We start from the raw sequence: 26753 nt of genomic DNA, 5'->3' as shown, positions 1-26753 counted from the left end.
GAAAGGCTTAGATAGATTCAATGTTATAATATTGAGAGAAGCTGCTCTAGTGAATAAAGGCAGTAACTCCTGGTATGCTGGCTGACCACCGGAATCAATAACGTACAGCCAATGGTCACTTTTACGAATCCCTTTCGGTTGAGTGGCTAAAATTTCTTGGACAACTGCTTCAGTATGATACTTTTTATCTTCTTTGATATCTTCTGTTCCTGATGAAACTGCTGGAGTAGGGTCATGTGGAGTAGGAGATAGATCTGATGATACTTCAGCTGATGATTCAGTATTATCTGGTAATGAGAGGACTGCAGGCGCAGGAGGTTGTTTTGTTTTCTCTTGCTCTGAATGAGCAGTTATTGTAGTCAAATTGGTTGCTAATTCATCAAGTAAATTGGCTCGAGTCACTCGATTCCAAATCATTTTATCAGAAACAGCAACTCTTGTAGCTCTAACGGCAGGGCAGGCGATGGGTGTACTGGTGTCATTAGTGGGTGGGTCTTCATTTAGTAGGAGGAGCTGTGAACAGGTTTTACCAGCTCCAGGAGCACCAAGCATATTAACACGAGTAACAGTTAGATCAACACTCCCTTCCTCCATCCACTTCCCTACAGCTATAACATAATAGCATTATAATAAAGCATACATTTAGCTTGTGTTAATGAATAGTATATACATGCACTAGCAACAGTTATATGGTATCATTACTAAAATATACTAAGACTTTATTTAATTAACATTTGAATGGGCTCTGTTTACTAACAAACAGCTTAAATTATAATTACATATGTACATGTACATACTACTAGTAATGACAGCCTGAATTACATGTATTATGATTTATGAATGTGTACGTGTACATATATTTTATGCAATAAGTAGGTTTGTACATATAATAACTGACCACTTTCATATTCCAGAGAAATTGGCTCACCAAATTTAAAATGCTAGAGAAGAGTAGGAAAAGAGAGAGAAAGATTGAGAGAGAAAAAGAAAATAATTTAGAAAAGGTTAGCAAAATTACAGTACATTAAACAAAGGACTATGATGCCTTTGATAAACCCATACACGTACTATAATAAATCCATTATACATTGTAGCACAGTAAAGAGTGCTGTAAAACTTGCACAACCTTTTCAATATAAGAAATGTTTGGTAACTTTCCATTAAGAATGCCAAGTTCTGACAACATTTGTATTTTATCATTTTTAAGTACTTAAAAGTGAAACTTTTTGACACTATAGCAAGGGTAAGGCTTGTTTTGGGAAATTTAACCCTAACCCTCCTTAAAAGCATTCAAAAATATAAGTAACACAGTTATCTTACTTCACAAATTTTCTTAAATTTCTCTACCAGCTCAGTTGACGTTAGCCTTACACCAGGATCTTGATTCCAGCACCTGTACGTTAGATACACAGAATGGCAAAAATAAAATACATGAAAATTAAAAATCAACTTAATATGGTTGAGTGCATAAATTAAATCTGTAGAATACTTTTTTGGGTGCATTGACAAAATTTATGACCCCTCAAAAATTTGTACTGTACAGTAATTACAATGATAATTTACATGATCACTTACTTCTGAAGTAATTCATTGACAAATGAAGGGTGACCAACTAATAATGGCGGTCGTCTTCCTAAATATAAAAACACATTGATTTAAATGACTCAAAAGTTTGCCAACTCAAATATTCTACACAGTAATAGGGCATCATAACATTTGTCTATACATGTATCAGAAATTTATTGGAAGTGATTTCAAAGCCTGTAAAGCACACTAAGCAATAGCCTATGTGTTCTTTGGGCATCAAATTCTAGAGCAAATTTTACAAATTTAATCAAATCAGCTCAAACTTATATTTACTATACATATAGCAGGAAAATTTTATTCTTGCAGTTGGTGGATTGATTATAACACCATCAAAATTAAATCTACCATTTCTCTTTATTTTAAGCATGTTCTGCCTTCTAAAACCACATGGCTGCAAAATCACCAATAAAAATTAAAACTACCAATACATACAGTAATTCAATATATTAAGTACTACTGAAATTAAGGACATCAAAATCATAAACTCCAACCTCCTTCCTTCTCTCTTACCATTTGCCATTTGATTTAGGCCTTCAAAAATAGTTTCAGTGTCATCTTCTGTAACCACAGGCTCTTGACGAGCTAGCATCTCCCACAGAGTAATGGCAAAGTTGAATATGTCACGTTTTTCAGTAGAATAACTTGTACCTAACAAACAAATACATGAAGGAAAAAAATTAATTTTGAAGGACATTAATACTAAAGCTGAAACAAATGTGGCATTCACTATCTGGATCTTTATTTTTATTCATACCTCGAAGAACTTCAGGTGCTGTATACCTCACTGGATCATTATGTATAGCATCAGAAGCATCATAATAGTGCCAACTATTTTCACCAGAACAAAAATCACATAATTTTAAATGAGATCCATTACCAAACAAAAGGAGACTAGAAAAATGATTGTAAATAAACATGTAGCACTGTAAAGCTGGAACTATTAATGGGATTAAATTAAGAGATTATCTTTAAATAAATATTTTTAATTTTTTTAATATTCCAAGCCTTGCAAAAATATTCCTTTGAATTTGAAAGTGCAATTAACATATGGCATATGTTATAGAACATGCAGTATAGCTACAGGTAACAAAATAGATCAGATCCTACGTTGTATATAAATTTTCAACCCCAAAAAATAATTCCCAGTTTACCAACTGTACAGTAACTATGCATTCATAATATAGAGTGAAACAAAATGGCGAATTCGCAATTACATGCATTTTCAGATCTACAGTATTAACATACCAGCCTAAACATGCAAAAACTTGCCAAAAGTTTAAAATTACTCCACTAATTTTCCTACTTCATGCTTACTTCGATGGTTTTATTCCTGGACAGAGAAATCCTTTACTGTGTAAGTACTCCAGACCTACAGCAGTTTGACGAGCCCAATGCATTACATGATTATATTCATAAGTATAGCAATGAGGATATGACCCATGTAATACTGCAATAAAGAAATAGAGAGCTGCTACATTAATGCTACATGTATGTAGAAAGTTTGAGGAGATTCCGACAAACATTTTAAAAGTTACATGTAATTAAGGCCATTTTTAAAAAGTAGCAATTTTTTGGAAAAAGCAAAGGCCATGGCTTTTTTGAAAAATGGCTCCAAAATCACCCTCAAATTTATTACATTAAAAAAATAATGCTTGTATACCTGTTTCCAAAGAATAAGGAGCAAATTCCCTTATAATGAAGCGCTAAAAATAATCAAAAACAATTAAGGTTATTTGGAAATGTAACTGAATTTTTGATACTATACATGTAAATTAACATAGCCATATAGTAGTACATGGTCTTATATCAATTTTGATCAAAATTGAAAAAAAGAGAATTCTCTATTTTTATAATTTTTTCTGATGGATAATTGGATATACATGTACTTATGTTGTGTAGAAAGTTTGAACTGATTTTGATAAAAATGAATTTTTACGAATTTTCTAAGTTGCTCTGAAATTGGGTCAAATTAAGTCCCTTTACTACAGTACAGGTCACGGGCCAAATTTTGCCAAAAATTGTAAAAAAGAGAATTCTCCATTTTTATATTTTTTCCTTGTGCATATACAGGTATTTGTTTGAACTGATTTCAATCAAACCCAAATTTTTACAAATTTTTAAGTCGGTCAAAAATTGGGCCAAAATTTTTTTAGCAAAAATATAATAGTAATATTATAGTATTTTGTGCACTTCTATTTTGTGAACTCAAGTTAGTCAAATTTGAGTTCTTGTGCAGAATTGAAACCTGTGTAGTTATTCTGTAGTTATTCTGAGAATAACTACACAAATTTAATTCCCTAAAAATTTTTGGTAAACTTAGTTTGAACATGGTTGAAAAAATCATGATGCTGTGGGGCGCCATGCAACTGATGCAGTACAAAGCAGTCAATACATAGTACACAGACATGTATATATAGTGGCATCTTTTTTTACAAACACCTTATACAGATAACAGTGTACATATAGATGTCCTCATTTAAGTGCTTGTATACCAACTGGGATTCTCATGCAGTTTTATTATACACTGTACCTCATTTGGTCCTGTTCCAAGGAGAACTGCAATATTATCATGTTTCTGAAGAGAATTGAAAATTAATAACTAAATTAGAGGAGGAGAGAAGAGGGGAACAGGTATTATATATAAGTTAATGTGTCACTATTAAACTGACCTCTTGTTCTAATTCTTTATGCTCTCTTGCTAATATGGAATACTTGACAGCAACATCTCTTCCCTCGTGTGTTGCAAAGCGCACTCTGTCAGAAGAACCTATCCCTATAAGCTATAAAAAAATAATAGAGTAAGTTGGGGCTATTCTGTCCCCCTTTTTAAACTAATGTAAAATTTGTGTGCAGCGCTGTCGCAATAGCCCCGATTAGATGGTCCTCTTTCTCCTATTGTAACTTCTTAACTATAGCACTTATAGTACTGGAACAAAGAGATGTCTGTTCAGCACAGAATTCTCTAACTACCAGCATCACATAACTGCTTGATCTTTATAAAGGGCAGCTAAGCAACTCTGGCTAAAAAGTTATGTTCATTAGCTTTTCACGTATTATCATCTAGTGATACAGTGTTTGTATATCTCCAGTCACTGCATCAATTTTTCCATATGCTAGTTAGTATCCGGAGGGTCAGAATAGCCTCAACAACTAGGTCAGTGAAAGTACTGTTTTTATTCAAACTTCAAGTGGAATTTTGCTGATGTCAAGAAAGTATAAATAGAATAGGCAAAATAGAACTTATTGATAAATAAAATAAATAAAATAAAGCAAAAAAGAGTGAGTTATGACTTAATGAAATTTAATTTGAGAATAGCCCCAAGTTACTCTAATATACAGCAATAAGAGTCTCCACTAGAGTATTTAGTATATTCTATGTGACCTTTCATGTTTTACATGTAGCTGCCCATGTTTATAACACACTTTGCTACAATTATTAAGTACAAAAAATCACCATTTAAGCACAATGCTATACACATGATTTAAAGTGTAACGAAACTTGTGAAAAACCAAAATTTTAAAATTACATTTAGATATAATCTGCAAATTAAGTAGTAGTACAGTTAGCATAACTGTTATAATACACCATTGCCAGTCATTTATATTTACCGTGTCCTTTGGCTTGAATTTTAGGGCTATTTCCTCAATTACTGGATACTCTGTTCCAGCAATGACCTTCTTGAAATCTTTCTCTGCCTTGGACATGACTAGTATCTGTATGTATCTATTCTATTGTACTCGATAGTGCCACTCCTGTACCAGTCTTACCAGTGATGGCGAGAGTGATGGTGAAGCATGAAGAATTATAACAGGAACCGGAAATGAATTATTTTCTAAGAATTCATTTCCTGTGCCAAGTGATGCTACTATAACCTTATGACACTGATTACTGAATAAATAAACAATTATTATATAAATGACACAATATAAAATGTGTAATTTGCATTATAAACTATCTACTAATGACTAGTTTCATTACGATTACTGCCATTCAGTCTCCTTGCAACCAACAAAAATATTACTAACACAATGACAATAATAAGAAATAAAATCATATAATTTGATGATCCTCTTTGTACTTCTCTCCTTACACTACCATCAACCCTTGAGACTGATGGAGGAAGAGGAGGAGGAGAGAGGGAGGGAGGGGGAGGGAGAGGCTGATCTGTTTCTTCTTGTCCACGATATCTAATTCCACTAGTTGATGATTCTTTATTAATCTCAGTCCCTCCTTCATCTTTATACTCATCGTGTGACTCTTTGATATCAATATTCCTTCGATTTGATTGGTCGGTTGATGGAGGGCGGGGCTGGGGAACATGTGAGGCTTCACTTTGACGCTGGACTTGCTGTTTAAATTGAGCATCAACTTCTTCTTGAGACTGAAATAAATGAATTTCATTAATAATAACTATATAAAATAATAATTACATGTATAATGGTGGAATAATTATATCTATACTGGGCCGGGAAGCAAGTTGCATGTAACGTACATGTACATGTACATGATGAGTTTTCATAATACTTCTAAGGTATGAAAAAGTGAGATAGATTTTGGCTTTATTATGATAAAAGCAAGTTAATTTTACATGCATAGAAAACAACAATAGTTCAATCATTCAATTATAACTACATGTACATGTACATGTGTGATTATACTTTGATTGCCATTTGTGATACAATGTCTTCCATTTCTTTAGTAATTTTAGTATCTCGTGCCTCCTCTTCACTTCCTTCAGGTAAAGCTGTCCTGTTAGCAACACCACAAGTAGGACATACCCACTCTAATGACCTAGGAATGAATGGATAATAATTGCGATTTAAATTGACTTAAACAATCTACATGTACATTATTATCAGGGTTTCCCACAAAGCATGCTAAGTGAGCTAAACACCATGAGCTTCGCGAGCTGACAAGCACTACAATACAGTACATAGTAGACAGCATTTGGAGCAATTTTAAAAATTTATAAATATTTGGAGCTATTTCTTTAATAAAGCATGCATGGGCTAGTACATGTATGTGTTTTTTTTTAAAACTGGTCTTAAATAAGGACAGATCACACCTCTATAATCAGGACAGGTAGCATCAGTCCCAATACAATAGTAATGTGTATTAATGAACCTCTGAAAATAATGACATGCACTTTCATAAGTCCCAGGACAGTATTATTGGGTCACAAAGTGTTCGGAATAGACAGGTTTGAGTGTATGGGCACTTGGACTTAGAAGAAAAATTGTTTTAGTCAATTCACCTATATACAGTAGCATGTTACCAAGGTAAATGGGATGTTGGGGAGTGTCTGTATTCTTATCATTTGTAAGCTATCAAAACCTAATCCAGCCACAGGACAAAAGGTCACCATTGACCATTGTGCTCACCCATAGCTCTCCCATCACTCTGAGGATTCCATCATCAGCTCTACTGTGTTGCATACTCAGTCTTCTTTTTTACTATCTCCTTTAAGTTTCCTTTATTCTCTTATACCGTCTATCTTCACTCTCTAAACTATTATTCACAATTTCGCATTTTAAAATGGCCACCAAACCTTCATTTTCTTCTGGTCTCCTCAAATTGGAGGAACAGCTGACTTGCTCCATATGTTTTGATATCTACACCAATCCTAAGTCCTTACCTTGCCTGCATTCATTCTGTCAGCACTGTCTGGAGGGGCTACCTCTGGATAAAAAGCAGGGGAAGGATGTGGAGACTTACTACATCTCTTGTCCCACTTGTCATCATTGTACAGAGTTACCAGAAGAAGGAGCAGGAGCCTTTCCTGTAGCATTCCATCTCCAAAACATCAAAAAGATACACACTTTCATGAAGAAAGCTACTAATCCTCAACAGGTCACCTGTGACAACTGTACTACAGCTAATGCCACTGAATACTGCAAAGACTGCAGTAAGTTCCTTTGTCAAAAATGTCTGGATGTCCACAAGATATGGGCCCCTATTGCTCATCACAATCTAACACATCTTGATGAGGTGACAGCCTCTGTCTCTTCCAACTCTCCATTACTAGCTTTTGCTAAACAGGAGGCAACCCTCACCTGCTCCACTCACCAGAAGCCACTGGAGATATTCTGTGAAACATGTGATACTGTCATTTGTCTGCACTGCACAGTTCGCATTCATAAAGAACATGAGTATGACCTAGTCAATGACAGTTACACTAAACACTGTTGGGAATTGGAGACCTGCTTAGAACCGGTTAAAGAAAAAATGGAAGAACTTAAAGAAGTCAAATCTGCTCTAACAGATACAGAGGAAGAAGTAAGAGAGAGAGGAGAAGGAGTATTAAAAGAGATACACAAGATGGTAGAGGAAATGATTGCTGTTCTTCGTCAGTCAGAGAGGAAACTGACTGAGCTGGCAAAGAGGGTCACTGATGCTAAACTAAAGGTGCTGTCAGAGCAAATGAAATCAGCAGAAATGAATTTGAGTGTTCTGGAGGATGTCCAGGATTATGTGGAACAGAGTCTGAAGACAGGCAGTCCTCAACAAGTCCTGAGGTCTAAGAAACAGATGATGGAGCGTATGAGTGAAGTTACTGCAGGGATCAATGTGGAGGAGTTACATCCAAACGAACATTTTGTATTAAGTAAACATAATATCATCAAATTGCTACATCACATTGGAGATATTGTGACCTACTCATCTACTGCAGTACAGCAGTGTAGAGTGAAGAAAGTTGGTTGCTTTGAACGTTTACCAAAGGAAAAGGAAGTTTCGTTTTCACTATCAATGGAGGCACCAGATTCGTCTCTTTTGTCTGTTCCCCTCTCTTCTCTGAGGTGTAGTCTAGTACCAGTTGGTAAAGATGATCAACCCATTCACACTACAGTCACTACCACTAGTCCTGGAGTGTATAGGATACAGTGTAACCCTTCAACCAGTGGTACTCATACAGTAAAAGTACAAGTATATGATGTACCATTTGACAATACCTCACTAGTTATCCCTATCAATCCTTACCTTGATAACATCACTCCAGCATGTACTATAACTGAGCTTAGTCGCCCCTATGGAGTTGCTGTAACTGATGATAATCATGTTATAATAACTGAGAATGAGGGTCACTGTGTAACAATACTGGATAAAGAAGGAAAGAAAGTGAAATCATTAGGAGGGGAAGGAGGAAGTGGTAATGTCAAATTTATCTATCCTCGTGGCATAGCCATTACTCCAGACAAATTCATTCTTGTATCTGATAATCACAGGATCCAGAAGATAAGCATGGATGGGGACCTTATAGCATCAGTTGGTGAGGAGGAGGAGGACAAGGACGAGGAGGAGGAAGAGGACGAGTGGGAGGAGGAGGAAGAGGAGGAGGAGGAGGTGTGGAAGGAGGAGGAGGAGTGGGAGGAGGACGAAGAGGAGGAGGAGAATGAGGAAGAGGATAAGGTAATTCAAGGACCACTACAGTTCAATGCTCCTACTGGTATTGCTATCTCTCCTACAACAGGACAGGTTTATATTACTGATACGAATAATGATCGTATACAAGTCTTGAATCCTGATCTAACCTTCTCTCATTCGTTTGGTAAATATGGATCAAATAATGGACAGTTTATGTTTCCATGTGACATTGCTATTGACAGTCAAGGATTAGTGTATGTTGCTGATGAATTTAATTACCGAATTCAAAAGTTCTCTCCAGATGGAAAGTTTGTGGGTCAGTTTGGCAGTTATGGATCTGGTCCTGGACAGCTTAACAGGCCAACAGGTATAACAATAGACACTGGAGCTACTAGTCTAGTGTATGTTAGTGAAGGGGGCACTGGTTGTATATCAGTATTCACTAGTGATGGTGGGTTTGTTAGGAGGTTTGGTAATGACATGTCACCAGCAATATTAACATTTAACAAAGATGGATTTTTGTATGTTTGTGATTATGGAAACGACAAAATAGCAATTTACTGATTAATTATTTTGCACATGTACATGCATATTTTCTTTTTTTCAAATAAAAAGATTTAAAATCATTTAATTAACTATAAAAGGGTGGGGCCAATTACCATGACAACTACATGTAAAACAAATATTACATGTACAGTACATGTATATAACACATGATAATAGTCATACATGTACATTGTACTTCGATCTACATGTACATGTATATGCATTTATTACTGTTATTTTGCGAAGCAGCAAAATTAGCAAAATTTACACAGAAAATTTCCACAGAGCACAAGTACAGTACATGTGCATCATTATTCTTCAATACATACACATTATTATTATTATTATAATCGTACATGTACATGTATACCTAATAGCCATTTGTCTTCTTGCTTCAGGTGTACAGTCCAGTGAACCAATAGTACCTTTACCATCAGTTGGCATGAAACCAACCAGTGCCAATAACATAGTACGAACTAATGAGGAAAGAGAGAGAGAGAGAGAGAGAGGGAGGAGGAGGGAGGATAAAAGAGAAATATACTGCATACATGTACATACATGTATGAACATGTGCATGTACATGTACATGTAGTTAAAGAAATATTTACATGTACATGTAATTATGTAAATTGAGCTAAATTTGCTAATAATAAGACTTTAATTAGCATCTTACATGTACATGTACATGTACTTCAAAGGGTGAATCATAGCAGTGGATATGTACATGGACATGGACATTTATAGTCAATTATTTTAAAATTACAACAGCCAGAAAATTTAAAAAGAAATTTGTCGAACAAATTTTCTATTGCTACAGTACATTGTAAATTAACATGTAGTAAGACTAAATATGAAGGAGAAAAAGAAAGAAAGAAGCGAAGAGAGAATGTTTGATGATTGTTAATATTTCTTACTTCCCCATGAGGCCTGCCACATCTCAGGATGATAGGCTGAAGCACTTAAACAAATCTTCTGATTTAATTCAAACCTTCCATTAGGCTGAGGAGAGAGAGAGGGGGAGAGAGAAAAGTGACAAGAAAAAAGATGCGAGATAAGAAAAGCATAAAATGAAGACAAACCAGTACATGTACATTTGCAAGTACTTAACATGTACATGTATTCTGTTCTCATAGTATTTCTCCCTCCCTCCCTCACTCACAGTTAGTATAACAATGGAAGGTGGTTTCATTGGATATTCTGGTGGTAATAAGATACGTCCATGATAGCGTCCTCCCTCATAATCAGTACCAGGTGGACCTTGTATTGTGAAATGCCATTCAAACAAATTATCCTAAAAATATCAATTACACATGTAATATATTATAAAATTTGGTTTGACATGTACATATACATACAACTTTCTATACAACATAAGGACATCAATTTGAATTTTTTAAATGTAATAAAAATTTGGGCTTATTTCGGAGTCATTTTTTGGAAAAAACTATGGGCTATAGCCTTGGGTAATTTTTAGAATTTTGGCATTTTCTTAAAATGTCTGTAACTTGAAAATTTGAAGTCGGAATCAGCTCAAACTTTCTACACAGCATAAGGACATCAATATGTATCAGAAAATGTAATAAAAATTGGGGTGATTTCAGAGCTATTTTTTGAAAAAAACCATGGGCTATAGCCTTGGGTATTTTTTAGAATTTTGGCATTTTCTTAAAATGGCTGTAACTTGAAGTCAGAATCAGCTCAAACTTTCTACACAGCATAAGGACATCAATATGTATCAGAAAATGTAATAAAAATTGGGGTGATTTCGGAGCAATTTTTTTGAAAAAACTATAAGCTATAGCCTTGGGAATTTTTCAAAAATTGGCCAATTTCTTAAAATGACCATAACTCAAAAAATATTTGTCGGAATCAGCTCAAACTTTCTACACAGCATAAGGACATCAATATGTATCAGAAAATGTAATAAAAAATTGGAGTGATTTCGGAGCCATTTTTTGGAAAAAACCATGGGCTAGAGCCTTGAGTATTTTTCAGAATTTTGACATTTTAAAAAAATGGTTGTAACTTGAAAAATATTTATTGGAATCAGCTCAAACTTTCTACACAACATAAGGACATCAATATGTATCAGAAAATGTAATAAAAAATTGGGGTGATTTCGGAGCGATTTCTTTGAAAAAACTATGGGCTATAGCCTTGGGAATTTTTCAAAAATTGGCCAATTTTTTAAATGGCCATAACTCAAAAAATATTTGTCGGAATCAGCTCAAAATTTCTACACAACATAAGGACATCAATATGCATTGGAAATGCAATAAAAAAATTAGAGGGTGGTATATTGAACCTGTGAGCATTTCGTTCAATCATGTACAGTACATGTAACTTTAGCCATTAAAAATAGGAAATTAAATAGCCAATTTTATATTTTTGAATAAACTAATATCAATTAAAATAACAATAATAAAATGATTAATATAACAAACTCTGCATTAAAAATACTAATACTCACTTCCATTGGTTGTGCATGATAAAGAGGAGAGGGTTCCCTTAATTCAATAGCTTCTCTCATTAACCTCCTCACAGCTAATAAATAAAATACAAAAATACTTGAATTAATAAAATAATACATGTACTGTAATATTTTGAAATAATATCTAATGAGGTCTACCTCTGTACAAATCTTAATGTTATTGGAGTGGTCAAACAAATTAAACTTTTCATGAATTATAACACATTGTATAACAATAATAAATGTAATACAAGATGATCGTGATATAATTTCGAGAGAATCTTATCAATTAAAAAGGGCACAATTCACAATTAAAACTCAACATTATAGTCACTCAATGGTTCAGTATAGAGTGCTAAAACTGCTGAAAAGAACTATATATAATATAGGGATACAATAAAATAATAATAAATTTGAAAAAAGAACTTGGCCCACTATTCATTCATCCCGTATTCTCTCCATATTTTCCTTACCTGGGCTCCTCTGGTTATAACTCCTGTTCATAATGAACCTATTGTCCTTTCCTTCAGTGACTGTAGTCTAGTAACGGGAAAAATGCGAGGAAGAATGAGCAAAATAAAAAAATAAAATAACAAGGCCACGTCAGCTGAAGTAGGCGTGGTTTACAATCAATTATTTAGCGTGGGCGTATGTTGATAGTTGTACTTTGCCTTATAAGGTATTGTATGTGAATGATTTTGTGGTTAGGATAAGTGAGCCTTATCTGGAGATCTTACACCCACGCACCATTAATTAAGTAGATTCTTGTCATTCCATAGAGAACTGTGTCATCAACTAACAGAAAAATAACTTAACAGTAATCATAATAATAATAATATTAGCTAGAAGATTAGGAATTTTATCGCTACTTTTTCGAGTCTATAATTATCAATTATTATTATTAATAAAGGAAAAAGAACGATAATAATTATTAATAATAACAACATCACAACAATTCATTACTAACACTAAAAAAATTAAAAAGTTTCAATCATCTCAACGCATCAAAATAATTAATAATAACAACAACAACAATAATAATAATAATAATAATAATAATAATAATGATACATTATGTGCATGTGTCTGTCTATGAAAAAATAATAAAGAGAAATAGAGCAAAAGGTAAACTAATATAATGTTTGACAGCTAATGTGACAAGAAGAGAGAGAGGGGGGGAGAGAGAGAGGGGGGAGGGGGAGAGATGTACTACATTGTTGTATAATGCATAAGGAAGCATTGCAAGAAGAATATAAAGAGAGAATATTAAAAGAAACAAGAGGATATGGATGAGCATTGAACATACATAATGTTATCAAGAGACTATAATAGCATCAATAAAGTCTCTCCATTTCTCTTTAAACAGCTAATACCCCGGATTAGGTCTTCTTGATAAATTAGGAGACGAAGAATCCAGAGCGACTGACGTGAGAGTGGGATCGTGAGATTGAGTATAAAACTGGTGACCAGTCGAATGACCTGTAGCAGCATAATTACCATGATGAACATGTATATTAGGATTAAGAGCAGTATAGGCCGTGTTATTGAACTGATGCCCGTGGTGTTGAATGGTTTGAGTCTCCATGGCCCCTGTGCCTGCCGAGAGCGAGAAATCCCCTCCATACTGAAGCTCTTGTTGGATGACGTCCTGAATGTCGACTTTGAAGTCGTTGCTAAAGAGAGAAGGGTCAATGTCCCGAGGGATGTGGTGTGAGGGTGAGGGGTGGTAGGCGTGATGGTGCTGGACTGTGTGTATTGTGTGAGCGTGGTTAGGGTGAGGGTGATGGTGAGGGGGCGTGACACGAGGCGGGGCTGGCTCAGAACCGGAGCGGGGCCGACCTTCGTACGCTAGAGAGAGGTGGAGTGGGTGACTGGCCTGACCAAAACTAATAAAAAACAATAAAGATAATATAAATTACATATATACACGAAAATGAAAAAAATAGAAAGGTCAAATACATGTACATGTACATGTACACATGTACATGTATGTAAAAATAAGTAAAAAATAAAAATAAAGACAGTAGGGAGAGGAGTATCATAGTCATAGAAATTAACAATTTTAATGCCTTTACAAAAGGATTAGCAATTAAAATTTTGACCTCAATAAATTTTCTAGCTACGTGTACATGTATACATATACCATATATGGGCACAAGTACATGTGTATTTGTACATGTACATGTGCATTAATTAACATTGCAGATGCATCCACATCAAGTATATGTACAAATTAGACTTAATTACAAGTACATGTGGTCTGTACCTAGTGTGTCTTGTAGGTGTGCCACTGTTCAGTCTAACAGGACTCACTGCCGGACCTGTAACATGTTCCTCATAAGTGGGTGGGGCCAGTGACGAACCCTGAGCATCAGTGATCATCGAGGAATCATTACCATCAGAAACAGAGGAATAGCCAGATGAACCATCAGGCTGAAGGGGGAAATTAAATACATGTTGCTGCTGTGGGGAAGGCTTTAGCTGAAGACGAGGAGAATTAAGAGACGAGAGAGAGGAAGAGGAACCCATTCCTTCCCTTGAGGCCTTGAGGTTAAGAGAAGCAAGGGACGTTATACAGTGCTCAGGTACGGAGTCTTCAGACAACAGTGCCCCACCTAGCCCACTGTTATCATGATAGCTATCCAATAGAGATGAGTTTGAGCCGCTGAAGACATTCTCGTGTTCCAAAGCAGGTGGAGATACTAGAGGAGAGACGGGGGTAGCGTTCCTACTCCGCTGAAGGACAGGAGAGAAAGCCACAGGAGAATAGGTAGCAGATCGATCAGAATTAGTAGGAGAAGGACAGTCAATGTGAGGGGACGGGCTCCACGGAGCTTGAAGGAAGCCAGTAGTGGTGGGGCTATCACAGGGACTGCTGGTTTGGAGGTCGTTTGAAGAGCCGGCATTCTTCATCTTCTTCAGCTGCTTCTTTTTCTCTCTTTTCTTTGTTCGAGGGGAAGGAGCATTTGTGTTGTCGACGGACGAGGAGCGTCTCCGGCCTCGTGTGCTCTTGGCATCAAGATTGACCGTCCACCAGCTGCTCTTGCCGCTGCTTTCATTCTGTACCTTAACAAACCGACTGTGGAGGGATAGATTGTGTCTCACCGAATTCTGTGAGAGGAGAGAGGGAGAGAGAGAGAGAGAGAGGGAGAGAGAGAGAGAGAGAGGGAGAGAGAGAGAGAGAGGGAGAGGGGGAGAGAGACAGAAGGGATTGTAGAAAGAGAAAGGAGGAGAAAAAGAAATAGATAAACATACAATGTATGTAACAAGTATGACCACATTGTTTCTGTACAATTGTATTATCATTATTATTATTACTAAAATAAGAAGGTGAACAAGATAAGATACTGTAAGCAGGGTACATCAAGTTAACAGAATATTATCATTATTATTATTATTATTATTATTATTATTATCTTATTTATTGTTGTTGTTATTATGATACAAACAATGAAACGATAAACAACAACAGTATACAGTAAGGACTACATGTAAAGAGAACCTGGCATAAGCTTATTCAGTATACCATTAATAACATGTACTTGTATGTGTATTATAATATAGCAGCACTACTGTACATGTACATGTAATATTACACAATCGTCATTTTCTTTATTAAAAGTGTGACTCTGAGAAGAGATAATCATTTTAATAATAGAAAGTGGGCGTATTAGAAGTGGAACTAATGAATACCTAATGAGGATTCTAATGTGCCCACAGTCCATGAAAATAATTAAACACTCACTGGGAGGAAATTCATTGACTTAATAATACATTAACAACATATTGAGGGAGGGAGAGTCTGAAGTGCTGGAGGGCAGGTGAGATATAATGCTGTATACTAAAATTCCATTGAAGTTTGTGTAGAGTGGGTTGGGGAAAAGGATAAAAAACACAATCAAATTATAAAAAATGACATCAATCAGGAATAGTGTCTATAACTGCATGGCTGCAGCATGTATACACATGCACATACACATATATGTAATATACATGTACATGTACATACACTAAATGCATCAATCTTCATCCCCACTCTTTCTTTCTCTCCCTCACCTTCCCCCCTCTCTCTCTCTCTCGTTTACAATTTTGACTGACACTGGTACAGTGTAGCCTCTATAATGAGGACACCTTTATAATGAGGACATTTTCTAATGTTCCAATTGGTACAAGCTTATACAAAAGTACCTCTGAAATGAGGATACCTCTGTATTAAGGACAGGTAGTGTGGGTCCAATTGTGCCCATAATAAAGAGGCTACACTGTACATGTATTAAGGACAGGTAGTGTGGGCCCAATGGTGTCCTTAATAAAGAGGCTACACTGTACATGTATTAAGGACAGGTAGTGTGGGCCCAATGGTGTCCTTAATAAAGAGGCTACACTGTACATGTATTAAGGACAGGTAGTGTGGGCCCAATGGTGTCTTAATAAAGAGGCTACACTGTACATGTATTAAGGACAGGTAGTGTGGGCCCAATGGTGTCCTTAAAAAGAGGCTACACTGTACATGTATTAAGAACAGGTAGTGTGGGCCCAATGGTGTCCTTAATAAAGAGGCTACACTGTACATGTATTAAGGACAGGTAGTGTGGGCCTAATGGTGTCCTTAATAAAGAGGCTACACTGTACATGTATTAAGGACAGGTAGTGTGGGCCTAATGGTGTCCTTAATAAAGAGGCTACACTGTATATGTATAGCCTTCACTTTGCTCTCTCTTTCTCTTTCTCTTTCTAAATGTAATCAAGCAGTGAGAGAGAGAAAGAAGAAGATAATTACATGTAAGTGTTGTTTCTAAGTGTCTCCTAGGAGAGATACCAAGTAAGCTAGTGCTAAAATACTTCACACCACACCTCTCACCTATAGTAACCATGACAATGTGCTTTGAGATGGTGGGACACACACACACACTCTCTATTGTAGGGCAGGATTGTTTTCAATACTGAGGAAAAGTTAAAAGAGACTAGTGTAACAACATTGTAATGTCAGTCATTAGAAGCATTAAAAAACAAATGAGGGATAGTGGGAGAGGAGGAGAGTCTATGGTACTACATGTACATGAAAAAAGATACTGTATGGGATAGAAAGTAGAATTACAAAATGAGAGAGAGAGAGGGGGGGAGAGAGAGAGGGGGGGGAGAGAGGGAGAGGGGGTAAGAAAGGGAGGGAGAGAGAGAAGAGTGAGTGAGGGAGGGAGAGGGAGAGAGAGGGGGAAGGAGAATCATCAAGAGAGGATATGACTTTATACATGTACTTCATTAAAAGTGCAAAGGGAAGGAAAGTGTCAATGTAGCTCCACAGTGGGTGTGTATGATAAAGGGTACACTTGGTACATGATTATTAACAAGAGCATAAGTGACAAATATCAATAATTATAAATACAATTAATAATACACTAGCTAATGCATAGTACCACCATACCCACAATACAATACTATTAGTACATCTACAAGTATGTGTAGTACAGTTACATGTACCTAAAACAAAAGATTGAGACAAAGTGTAGAAACAATTTACTGTATAGTGTATTGGTACAATATCAATGTGGTGCTAAAAGGCGGCAAAGTTTACAGCTGACAACTGTATTCAACAATAAATCAACTCCAAAGACGTGAAAATTAGGCCTAGCCTCAGTGGGTAAAGGGCAAGCATTGATTTGAAAAGTAGCGTCAAGTCTAGTAAATTTAACTAAACCTCGCGTCTGCCAAGTTTCAAACGTTCTCACTTAAAATGACACATTTGATCCTTCCTTCTTCAAAATGACATTATGTACATGTACATGTACTGCACTGTTTCTCTTTCCTTTATTTTACATTATAAATAACAAATGACGATATATAGTTATTCTATTTGCATTGTCTCTTTTCCTTTCTTTTATCCCCCCCTCTCTCTCTATCTCCCTCTCTCTCTCCCCCCTCTCTCTTTCTCTCCCTCCCTCCCTCTCTCTACCTCTTTCCTTCTATCAATACACTTTATTTCAATAGGGTATCACAGTACATGTACTTTAATACGTACAAAGTACAGTACAAGTATCACTATATGAATCTTAATCAATATGTACAACATAGACACTCTTTCCCTCCCCCCCTCTCTTTCTCTCTCTCTTACCTTCCAGCCAGCAGTGGATGGGCTTGAAGCTTTATCGGAGAAATAAGGAACATTTTGTACGATCCAATCGTAAATCTCGGACAATGTCAGTCTTTTATCTTGAGAAGACAATATGGCCTGTGTGATCAAATCGGCGTAAGACATGTTCCCCCAGGCGTTTCTCATTTTCTTAGTAGAATCAGTCTTGCCCACTCCTCCACCTAGGCTCCCGCCACTCAAACTTCCACCGGCCCCAGGGGGCATATTCGGCACGGGCGACTCTGATAAACCCCGCCCACCTGTTAGCTCGTCCTCGTCAGGCGGACAAGGCCAGGTACTGGAACGAGATCGGCTCTCGAGACTCAGTTCCAGTAATTGAGGATGCTCCATCATTTGTTGAGGAGAGAAAGATGATGAAGAAGACATTACCAGTCTTGTATCTTTGTGTGTGTGTGTGGTTCAAGTGGAAGAGAGAGAGAGAAGCTTGAAAGTGTGAAGAAGAATACTGAGAGAGAGTGAAAAAGCCTTGTAGCTTTAAGTGCAAATGAAACTATACTATTATTACCTATAAAAGGGGGAGAATAGGAAATATGTATATACATGTTAGCAGTTTTTTAAAGTGACTACATTTATATTTTACAACGTAGTAATAGTAGATAGTATGTATAGGAATTGCATCAGTTTTCTATGTTTCTTTTTGGTTCACATCTCGCCTGGTTTTAAAATGACTTACAAGCTCGTTGGCTCCTGTTTTAAACTCCTTTCAGAGAGTACGGGGCCGCCAAAGGAAGCAATGGTAAGGAAACAGGCCCAGAGGTTAGTCAGAAAAGCGTCCAAATCCCTCACTACTCTCTCTCGAACTCCTCTCTCTCTATCTCTCCTGCCTTCAATGATTGATAATTGAGTGACGGAACATGACGTCACGGAGGGTCAGCATTGAAGGGGTGGATCACTTGAAAAAATGGCAAATGTCACTGGAGGAAGGAAAAGGACCAGAGGTACGTCTCATCACGTGATCCAAGGAACAAAACCCTACTGTTTCACCTGACTTGAAACTTCCCAAATTTTTTATTTTGCAAATACGATAAATTCAAGTTGTCATTAGACAGGTTTCATTTTTGGTGGGTGGGGCTTAAGTCACGTGACTAATTAATTCTTAATTTTTAGGTGCAGCTAAATTATCTAGTGAAGGTGAAGAAGGCCAAGTCAAAAAGGTCAAGTGGGAGTGGCTAGGGGACAATGGACGATGGTCCCAATATGCGGACGACGTGGGTGAAACTCTTACTAAATCATTTATGTCTGGGAAAGACGAGATTACAACTTCTGTTGCAAGAAACGTCAAAATGAAAATAAAATTCAAAGACTCGATGAGCCAGCAGAACATTAGCACAGGCTGGTCCAGGAATATAAGGTGTATTGGGGAGGCGAATGAGGGGGCGGAGAAAGCTCTGTGGGAGTGGGAAGAAGGCGGAGTCTGGAAGAGGTACGCACATGTATTTATCGTGATAATTTTTGAGTGGGAAATTTTGATAATGAAACCAGCCATTTTGAACCTTTATGTGCATGCTCAACACAATTTTACCAAATTAAAATCAGCAACCATGCAGCCACCAAAAATATTTCCACATGTAGCAGTTCACCAAAACTACATCCCTCAGACATGTACATGTACATGTATGTATAATCATATTAATGTATTTCCTCTGTCTCTCTATCCTATTTCTTATTATTGTACGTGCATGCGTATGTCATTTCCCAGTAATTGTAATAATATTATTTATATTGTAATCAAATTGAAATATCAAATTTCATTTGTCTAAGGCCAAGGTCAACCCTATACATGTACTATTGCATGATACATGTACATGCACATGTATAATATACATGTGCATGTACATGTATGCACATCAGGGATGGGACTATACTTAAGTATACACTTACACTTACATGTAAGTACAGTTGTCAGATTACTTGTACTTTGCTTAAGTACTTTTAAATGCACTTTGCCCCATCTCTATTAAAAGACTGTACATGCATATATATACCTTCATCTATGTACATGTACAATGTACATGTACATGTAAGCTCCATCCCAGTACTATGTATAGTATTTATAGTATGGTCAGTATGTGTGTGCATATGTTGGAGGGATAGTCCAGTAGGTTTGATGGTATGTCACATATCATACTGAATCCTTATATTGTCTAATTATTATGACTAATATGGTCTCTTATTGCAATACTCTTTGAGCATTAATTTAATATGTTAAGAATAAATAAATAATAATAAATGATGGTGATTAGAAAATAATAATAATATTGAGTATGAGTCACTCCTTATATAGTTGTGTGTATGCGTTACATTATACAAGCACTGGATCTCATGCACTTATGTATTGCGTGTTTATTATAGCAGCTGTAATTATCATGTTCATAATCTCTCTCCTTTTCTTCTCTCTCTCTCTCTCTCCCTCTTTGCCACCCTCCCTCTCCTCTCTCTCTCTCTCTCCCCCTCCTTGCCTCCCTCCCTCCCTCCACCCTCCCTCCTTCCTCTCTTCCACTCTCTCTCACACACACTCTCTCTCTCTCACACACACACACACTCTCTCACTCTCTTGTCCTCTTGTGTGGTTAATTATAATTCAAACTATTACACATTCCAGTGATCATTTACTCATTACATCAATCACATTATCACTATATCACTATTATCAAGAGTAGATGATAGTTAGAGAGAGTGTCGAACTGCACTATGCTAGCTGGAATATGACCACGTAGAACTAAGTCACGCGAGACCTGAAGCGTGGGTGTACCTGCTAAAAGCACGTGTAGAAGTTTGCATAAGGAACAGTGGAGAACACTTGAAGAAGCTTTAGACATCATACTAGTACACTTTATAATCATGCTGAAGCCTGTTATGCAGTGCAGCTACAGCAGAGACTCCAAAACGGCCAGTAAACCTTGTTGAGCAAACTCGGCAGCCATTTTTTCTTACTCAGCCACACCCAGTATGCGGGAATGCCCAAAGATGCGCAAGAAAGTTCTACGCGGTCATATTCCAGCTAGCATAGTGCAGCTCGACACTCTCTCTAACTATCATCTACTCTTGCTATTATCATTATTACTATTTTGTACATGTAGGTTTCCAGATAGTACTGGAAGGTTCTTAAATGCCGCTAAACAGTTATCACTAGATACAGTCTCCATTAGTTTGTATGGGAAGGACTATACTGTTAATATGAAGGAGGACTCAATGGAGGATGAGAGTAATGGAGATACAGTCAATATCAGACAGATTCAGCCAACTGGTAATTGATGAACTATATTATATATAATATCTTGATCATAATACATGTAATACATGTACATATACATGTACATCTACTCTGTCAATGTTACTGTAACTAGATGAATGAAGATCATTTAAGGGGGAGCCTGTAAGGATTTAAGATCTTATTATGATAATGCACTGGAATGAATGGGATATTGTAACAGCTAGTACATGTACATGTACATATCTTAATGTACTTTGTTCCTGGTATATTGACTGATTGTGTGTATTGTATCTTCCTTTCCTTTCTTCATGTATGTTGTATGTCACTTCCCTTTCTGTCTTACAAGCAATACATTGTGTATGTAATTTCACTCTCTTCCTTCTCTCTCTCTCTTTCACTGTTTTCATTCCATATACTAGCTGCACTTTTAACTTCTCCCCCCGCTCTCTCTCTCTCTCTCTCTCCATTAACATATTTCTCCACATTATTTGTATCTCTTAATTACTATGCATCACCATGGCAGTAGAGTTGTAACCCTCTACAGACACACACTCACAAAACACTTCCTCTTTATGTTTTACCGGAATAAAGCCACTTTAGATGTACATGTACATGTACATGTACATGTACATGTGTACATGTATGAGTACATTTACATTGCTTAGTTGTACATCAGCTAGTACATGTACATGTAGTGAAGATACTTTAAGTTTTAAAAGGGGACCATATACATGCATATATAATACATACTTGTACATGTACATGTTCATGTACATACTTAATTGACCCTACTTAATTATTATTAGTATCATTATCATTATTAATATCATTATTATTATTATTAATTTATTATTAATTTTTTATTACTAAGAACCATGCACTGTTGCATTAATGGGTATAGCTCCAGCTGTTCAATAAATTCTAAGTATTTTATTAATTCAATTTACACTTATTAATATATTCCTCCTGGTAATAATTATCATTTTCTCGTATCACATGTTTTATTGAAGCACATTATACACATGTACATGTACTACTAATGTATTACGCCGTAATAGATAAAATTAAGAGTTTGCCTATAGGTATCCATTCGCAGAATTTAGTACTTACATCAAAAATTTGTAGAATTGCATTGCATGTACATATACATGTACATGTATTATATTACATGTACATGTACATGTCCACCTCATTATATATTCATTAATAGATGCTGTGTGGGAGTGGCAAGATGAATCCAGTAAATGGTTACCATACTCTGATACTGACACACAATCTATTGAAGACGCACATGCGGCCGGTAACGCCTCCGTTACCATGACGATAATGGGGCGGAGCTACAAGATTGACTTTGGTAAGATGGAGCAGGTAAACGTTTCAACAGGAGTGAGCCGGAAGATAAGAAGAAATATACCAGCAGCTACTAGCAGTGTGGCTAGTGTGACTAGTGCTGTGTCTGCTTCTTCTACTGGTTCAGCTGGTGCTAGTAATGGGAAGAAGAGAGAGAGGGAGGAAGAGAAAGAGGACAGTGTTACTAGCAAGAAGACAAAGAAAATGAAAGGTGGAGGGAGGGAGAGAGAGAGGGAGAGAGAGAAAGGGAGAGAGAGAGAGGTGGGGAGGGAGGTAGAGAGATTACATGTACATGTACATGTATGTTTTAATGTATGCACATTATTGTTATTATTATTATTTAGTTGAAAAGGTAGAAGAGGTAGAGGAGGAAGCAGTGAAGACTAAGTCCACTGGAGGTAATTGGAATCACATTAATGTAATTAAATCATCGTTATACTGTCCGTAGTACCAGTCTACCAATTAGTATACATCTCTCTCTCTCTCCCTCTCTCTCCTCTCTCCTCTCCTTCTCTCCTTCTCTCTCCCCCTCCCTCTCTCTCTCCCCCTCCCTCTCTCTCCCTCTTAACAGAAGTCAAGTCTCACACATTCACTGGTGATGCTCCAGTTGATTCTGAATGTAAAGCTAAACTTGGAAAGGTAGACATACATATACATGTACATGTCCTCAATCTAATTAATAATACAATTGTTGTTGTTATTGTCATAACAAGTTTCATAATTACAAATTTCCTCCTTTGCTTGTCTTTATATTCCTTTCTCTCCCTCCCTCTCCATAGGCTGAGGTCTATTCTGAAGGTAAAGAAGTGTGGAACTGCATGCTGAATCAGGTACTGGAATTAGTACTGGCCGGTACACATGTACATGTACATGTATACATGTACATGTATACATGTACATGTATACATGTATGTGCTGTATTGTACATACATGTATGGTGCATGTGTATAAGACATGTACATGTATACTGTATGTTGTGTATGATTGTTACTGGATTGTAAGATATAGAATGGAAAATGTACATTTGTAGATGTTAGAATACTTCATATGCTAGCTGCTAATATTAATACATGTACATTGTACATTGTAAATGAACATTGATTGATTTGATTCACAACTTTAAGTTTATAGTGTCCTTCATTGCCGCTAAATATACACTGTACATTAATATGCCACAAAGTTTTGCTTCAGCTTTCTAAAAAAATAGCTGAGAATGAACAACATGATTATTGTGCCAATTGGTATATTATTATAATACTTGTATGATACACATTTGATGTACTGTACACGTACATTAATGACTATAATCTGTTGTAAGGTTATACTATATATATTATACTTCCTTGATCTTGCCTCTCTAATTCTTCACTATTCCCTAATCTCATGATCCCATACCTCTAATTTATTATATTTAATATCTTCAAATATTTCTCAGCATTACCTCACTTGACTACCATCATCATCAAAGCTGTCCGGCCTCTAATTAAACAGTTACCTCTGGTACAGGAATTGAATCACTCTTATGTCATTTTATTAGTATCATTAACACATACAATATCCAATACTTGTTGCATGTACTGTATACATAGAATCCTGTTCTAAAGCCCCTATACACATGCACATGTACCGTATTTTACTGATTAAACGCCCGGGCATTTATTTCTTAGCAGCAATAAAATTCATTGAAAAAGAAAAGAAAAATACTTTGAGTGGGACAGAACCCCCAACTCTGAGTAAGTCAGTCCAGGCTCTAACTAGTAAGCACTTAGGAGCCATCTAAACAATGAGGCATTATTTTTGGTAGAAATAAGCGTATCTATAGCTAGAATATATTAATGACAGGAGTTTATTTGGACCAAGCATTTATATGGTAAAATATGATACATGTAAATGTATTACATGTATATGCATATAAGTATACATGTACATTGATTATACTATTATGTATGTAACTGCATACAACATGTATTCAATTAGAATCCACTTATTTGAGCTATTTCACTTACATTTAGTACATTCATGTACATGTACATCTATTATTGTGTATACATGTGTACATTATATGTGTACATGTATTATGGCATGTAGTGAGTATTATTTTGCTGATTGAAATAATTATTGGCAGTGAGTAAGTTGGCAGGTTTGATGTTTCATAACAATAAAATGCCAGCTAGCACACATAGAAATTCAACATTTTCTTTTATTCTACGCATGTACATGTACATGTACACTGACGACATTATGTGGGCTACAAATTATAAATATAAAATCTACTCATTAAATATTATTATTATTATTATTATTATTATTATTATTATTATTATTATTCATTAATTTGTGTCATGTTGTCTAATTGTTAATTTAAAATTGTATAACTAGTGTAATTATTATTATTATTATTATTTTGTTTGTTTGGTTTGTAGACTAACCTTAAGAACAATAATAACAAGTTCTATCTTTTACAATTATTGAAGGACAATGGGAAGAAGTCATACAGCGTGTGGTTCCGCTGGGGAAGAGGTAAGTACATGTACATGTACATGTACGATTAGTATCAACTATAATGTACAAACATTTGATGTATGGTGAAGTTTCTTTATTAAGGAATAATCCAAACTATACTTCTCTCTTTTTCTCTTCTACTTTATATGCATGTAGTTGGTAAGGCTGGACAGAATGATTTATTTAGCTTTGGAGGTGATCTGGAATCAGCTAAAAATGCATTTAGAAAAAAGTAAAAGAGAGAAGGAGGGAGAGAGAGAGAGAGGGAGGGAGGGAGAGAGAGAGAGAGAGAGAGAGAGAGAGAGAGAGAGAGAGAGAGAGAGAGAGAGAGAAAGAGATTGGGAGAGAAATTCCTGACCCATTTAACTTGCATGTACTGTACATGTATTTATTAGCTAGTTATAATGCTACATAAATATTCATGCATGTACATGTACATGTACAAATTATACCCAACTGAAAATGAAATCCCAAGAATAGAAATCTAACCTGTTCATGTATATAAACATGCTCAGACTAACTCAAGCATGTACACGTATACATGTATACATGTAATTATGATGTGTACATTTTGTGTATTGTCATAAATATATTGTTTATGTTATTTTGTTTATATTTGTAAACTAACATGATTTCCCAATTATAACTAATGTTAGTTGTTGATTTATTCCAAAGAGAGAGAGGGAGGGAGACAGTGAGTGGTGACAGAGACATACCCTCTTTCTGTTTCAAATTAGATATACATGTACATGTACATGCATGTACTGTATACATGTACATGTAGCTATAGTCAGAATAAATATACTTTTAACAAGTAACTAATAATTGTTGTTCAGTTATTACATTCCTGTATATTACTAACAATATCTAAAGTTGTAAGAGGTTATATTGATGGGAGAGAAGGAGAGTATCTTTTGTTTGAATGTCTTTATACATGTACATGTACATGTACATACTATCAGTTGTCATTGTTATAATGATAATAATTAATTATGATAAGAATTGGCTATTGTAATTGATTAAATTTTTTGGGGTTAATTTTTTGGGTGTAGTAAAGTCAATACAGTATGTGAACTGTCAAATCTCAATATGATGTCTCACAATTTGGCTATTATCCAGTGACAGTTAGTATTGACAGCTGCTGGTAATGTATTATTAGGAGACAGTAGTCTCTACATTAAAACATTAAATATTTGACGTATTTTTAATAAAGGAACAGAATAATCATACAGCCTTAGCTTACATGTACATGTACTTACATGTTCACTGCATAATTTATACACATATAGATATATGTATGTACATGTACATGTACTTCTGTGTGTTGTATTAGAATGACGCATTGTATTGACATCTAGTGTACATGTACATTATGTATTACAGTATTTGTTTAATTGTTTTTTGTTTTTATTTTCAGGTTTGAAGATAAGACAAAGAACAAGTGGGAGGAGAGGCACTCGTTTGTGAAAGTACCTGGAAAATATGACATGCTGGAAATGGACTATGGGGCAGATGAAGTGAGAGAGAGGGAGAGGGAGGGAAGGAGAGAGAGAGGGAGGGAAGGAGGGAGGGA

The 26753-nt window shown here is 35.9% G+C and overlaps 4 protein-coding genes across 5 annotated transcripts in view; 1 reads left to right on the top strand and 3 right to left on the bottom strand.

The window, feature by feature from the left end:
• Positions 1 to 5366, bottom strand: part of LOC100636161 (uncharacterized) — a 17628-nt gene extending 12262 nt beyond the window's left edge. The window contains exons 1-11 of one of the 2 annotated variants that reach the window (XM_019998459.1): positions 5197 to 5366; positions 4257 to 4367; positions 4118 to 4186; positions 3248 to 3290; positions 2902 to 3034; positions 2342 to 2478; positions 2098 to 2235; positions 1576 to 1633; positions 1321 to 1393; positions 899 to 941; positions 23 to 608 (exon numbers count right to left, since the gene is read on the bottom strand). In XM_019998459.1, coding sequence (XP_019854018.1) covers positions 23 to 608; positions 899 to 941; positions 1321 to 1393; positions 1576 to 1633; positions 2098 to 2235; positions 2342 to 2478; positions 2902 to 3034; positions 3248 to 3290; positions 4118 to 4186; positions 4257 to 4367; positions 5197 to 5292 — 1487 coding nt within the window. In that variant the 5' untranslated portion in view covers positions 5293 to 5366. The remainder of the gene's footprint in view (positions 1 to 22; positions 609 to 898; positions 942 to 1320; positions 1394 to 1575; positions 1634 to 2097; positions 2236 to 2341; positions 2479 to 2901; positions 3035 to 3247; positions 3291 to 4117; positions 4187 to 4256; positions 4368 to 5196) is intronic. The other variant, XM_019998460.1, reaches the window with a different exon arrangement.
• An 85-nt stretch (positions 5367 to 5451) lies between these two features.
• LOC109583214 (ubiquitin-conjugating enzyme E2 J1-like) lies at positions 5452 to 12580 on the bottom strand. Its single transcript, XM_019998465.1, has 7 exons — positions 12440 to 12580; positions 11967 to 12040; positions 10656 to 10787; positions 10411 to 10495; positions 9867 to 9972; positions 6247 to 6379; positions 5452 to 5969 (listed from the first exon to the last, which is right to left on the bottom strand). The coding sequence occupies exons 1-7, from the start codon at positions 12468 to 12470 to the stop codon at positions 5547 to 5549; spliced, it is 984 nt and encodes a 327-aa protein (XP_019854024.1). The 5' UTR covers positions 12471 to 12580; the 3' UTR covers positions 5452 to 5546.
• A 227-nt stretch (positions 12581 to 12807) lies between these two features.
• LOC100635906 (forkhead box protein O1-like) lies at positions 12808 to 18955 on the bottom strand. The gene is made up of 4 exons (XM_003387762.3): positions 18788 to 18955; positions 18076 to 18619; positions 14233 to 15077; positions 12808 to 13852 (listed from the first exon to the last, which is right to left on the bottom strand). Exons 2-4 carry the CDS (start codon positions 18478 to 18480, stop codon positions 13333 to 13335), a joined length of 1770 nt encoding a protein of 589 aa, XP_003387810.3. The 5' UTR covers positions 18481 to 18619; positions 18788 to 18955; the 3' UTR covers positions 12808 to 13332.
• Positions 18956 to 18974: 19 nt separating this feature from the next.
• Positions 18975 to 26753, top strand: part of LOC100635781 (poly [ADP-ribose] polymerase 2-like) — a 22925-nt gene continuing 15146 nt past the window's right edge. The window contains exons 1-10 of the mRNA XM_019998453.1: positions 18975 to 19052; positions 19222 to 19537; positions 21195 to 21361; positions 22539 to 22889; positions 23023 to 23076; positions 23250 to 23317; positions 23458 to 23508; positions 25102 to 25198; positions 25337 to 25412; positions 26598 to 26697. Of these exons, the coding sequence (XP_019854012.1) occupies positions 19016 to 19052; positions 19222 to 19537; positions 21195 to 21361; positions 22539 to 22889; positions 23023 to 23076; positions 23250 to 23317; positions 23458 to 23508; positions 25102 to 25198; positions 25337 to 25412; positions 26598 to 26697 (1317 nt within the window). The 5' untranslated portion in view covers positions 18975 to 19015. The remainder of the gene's footprint in view (positions 19053 to 19221; positions 19538 to 21194; positions 21362 to 22538; positions 22890 to 23022; positions 23077 to 23249; positions 23318 to 23457; positions 23509 to 25101; positions 25199 to 25336; positions 25413 to 26597; positions 26698 to 26753) is intronic.

This window comes from Amphimedon queenslandica, unplaced genomic scaffold (assembly GCF_000090795.2).
Source record: "Amphimedon queenslandica unplaced genomic scaffold, v1.1 AMPQUscaffold_13318, whole genome shotgun sequence".
In the NCBI taxonomy this organism is placed as follows: domain Eukaryota; kingdom Metazoa; phylum Porifera; class Demospongiae; order Haplosclerida; family Niphatidae; genus Amphimedon; species Amphimedon queenslandica.
The sequence above is the reverse complement of the archived record's forward strand: the minus strand, read 5'-3'. Positions and strand labels throughout refer to the sequence as shown.

What these genes read in the sequence shown, in the direction of transcription:
- LOC109583214 (XM_019998465.1), bottom strand. Translation starts at nt 12,470, where the DNA reads ATGAACAGGAGTTATAACCAGAGGAGCCCAG. An exon ending in TTATAACCAGAGGAGCCCAG is followed by an intron (nt 12,041 to 12,439) that starts GTAAGGAAAATA and finishes TTTATTTATTAG; the next exon opens with CTGTGAGGAGGTTAATGAGA. An exon ending in ATCATGCACAACCAATGGAA is followed by an intron (nt 10,788 to 11,966) that starts GTGAGTATTAGT and finishes TGATATTTTTAG; the next exon opens with GATAATTTGTTTGAATGGCA.
- LOC100635906 (XM_003387762.3), bottom strand. Translation starts at nt 18,480, where the DNA reads ATGTCTTCTTCATCATCTTTCTCTCCTCAACAAATGATGGAGCATCCT. An exon ending in CATCCACTGCTGGCTGGAAG is followed by an intron (nt 15,078 to 18,075) that starts GTAAGAGAGAGA and finishes CTCCTCTCACAG; the next exon opens with AATTCGGTGAGACACAATCT. An exon ending in ACACCTACAAGACACACTAG is followed by an intron (nt 13,853 to 14,232) that starts GTACAGACCACA and finishes GTTTTTTATTAG; the next exon opens with TTTTGGTCAGGCCAGTCACC.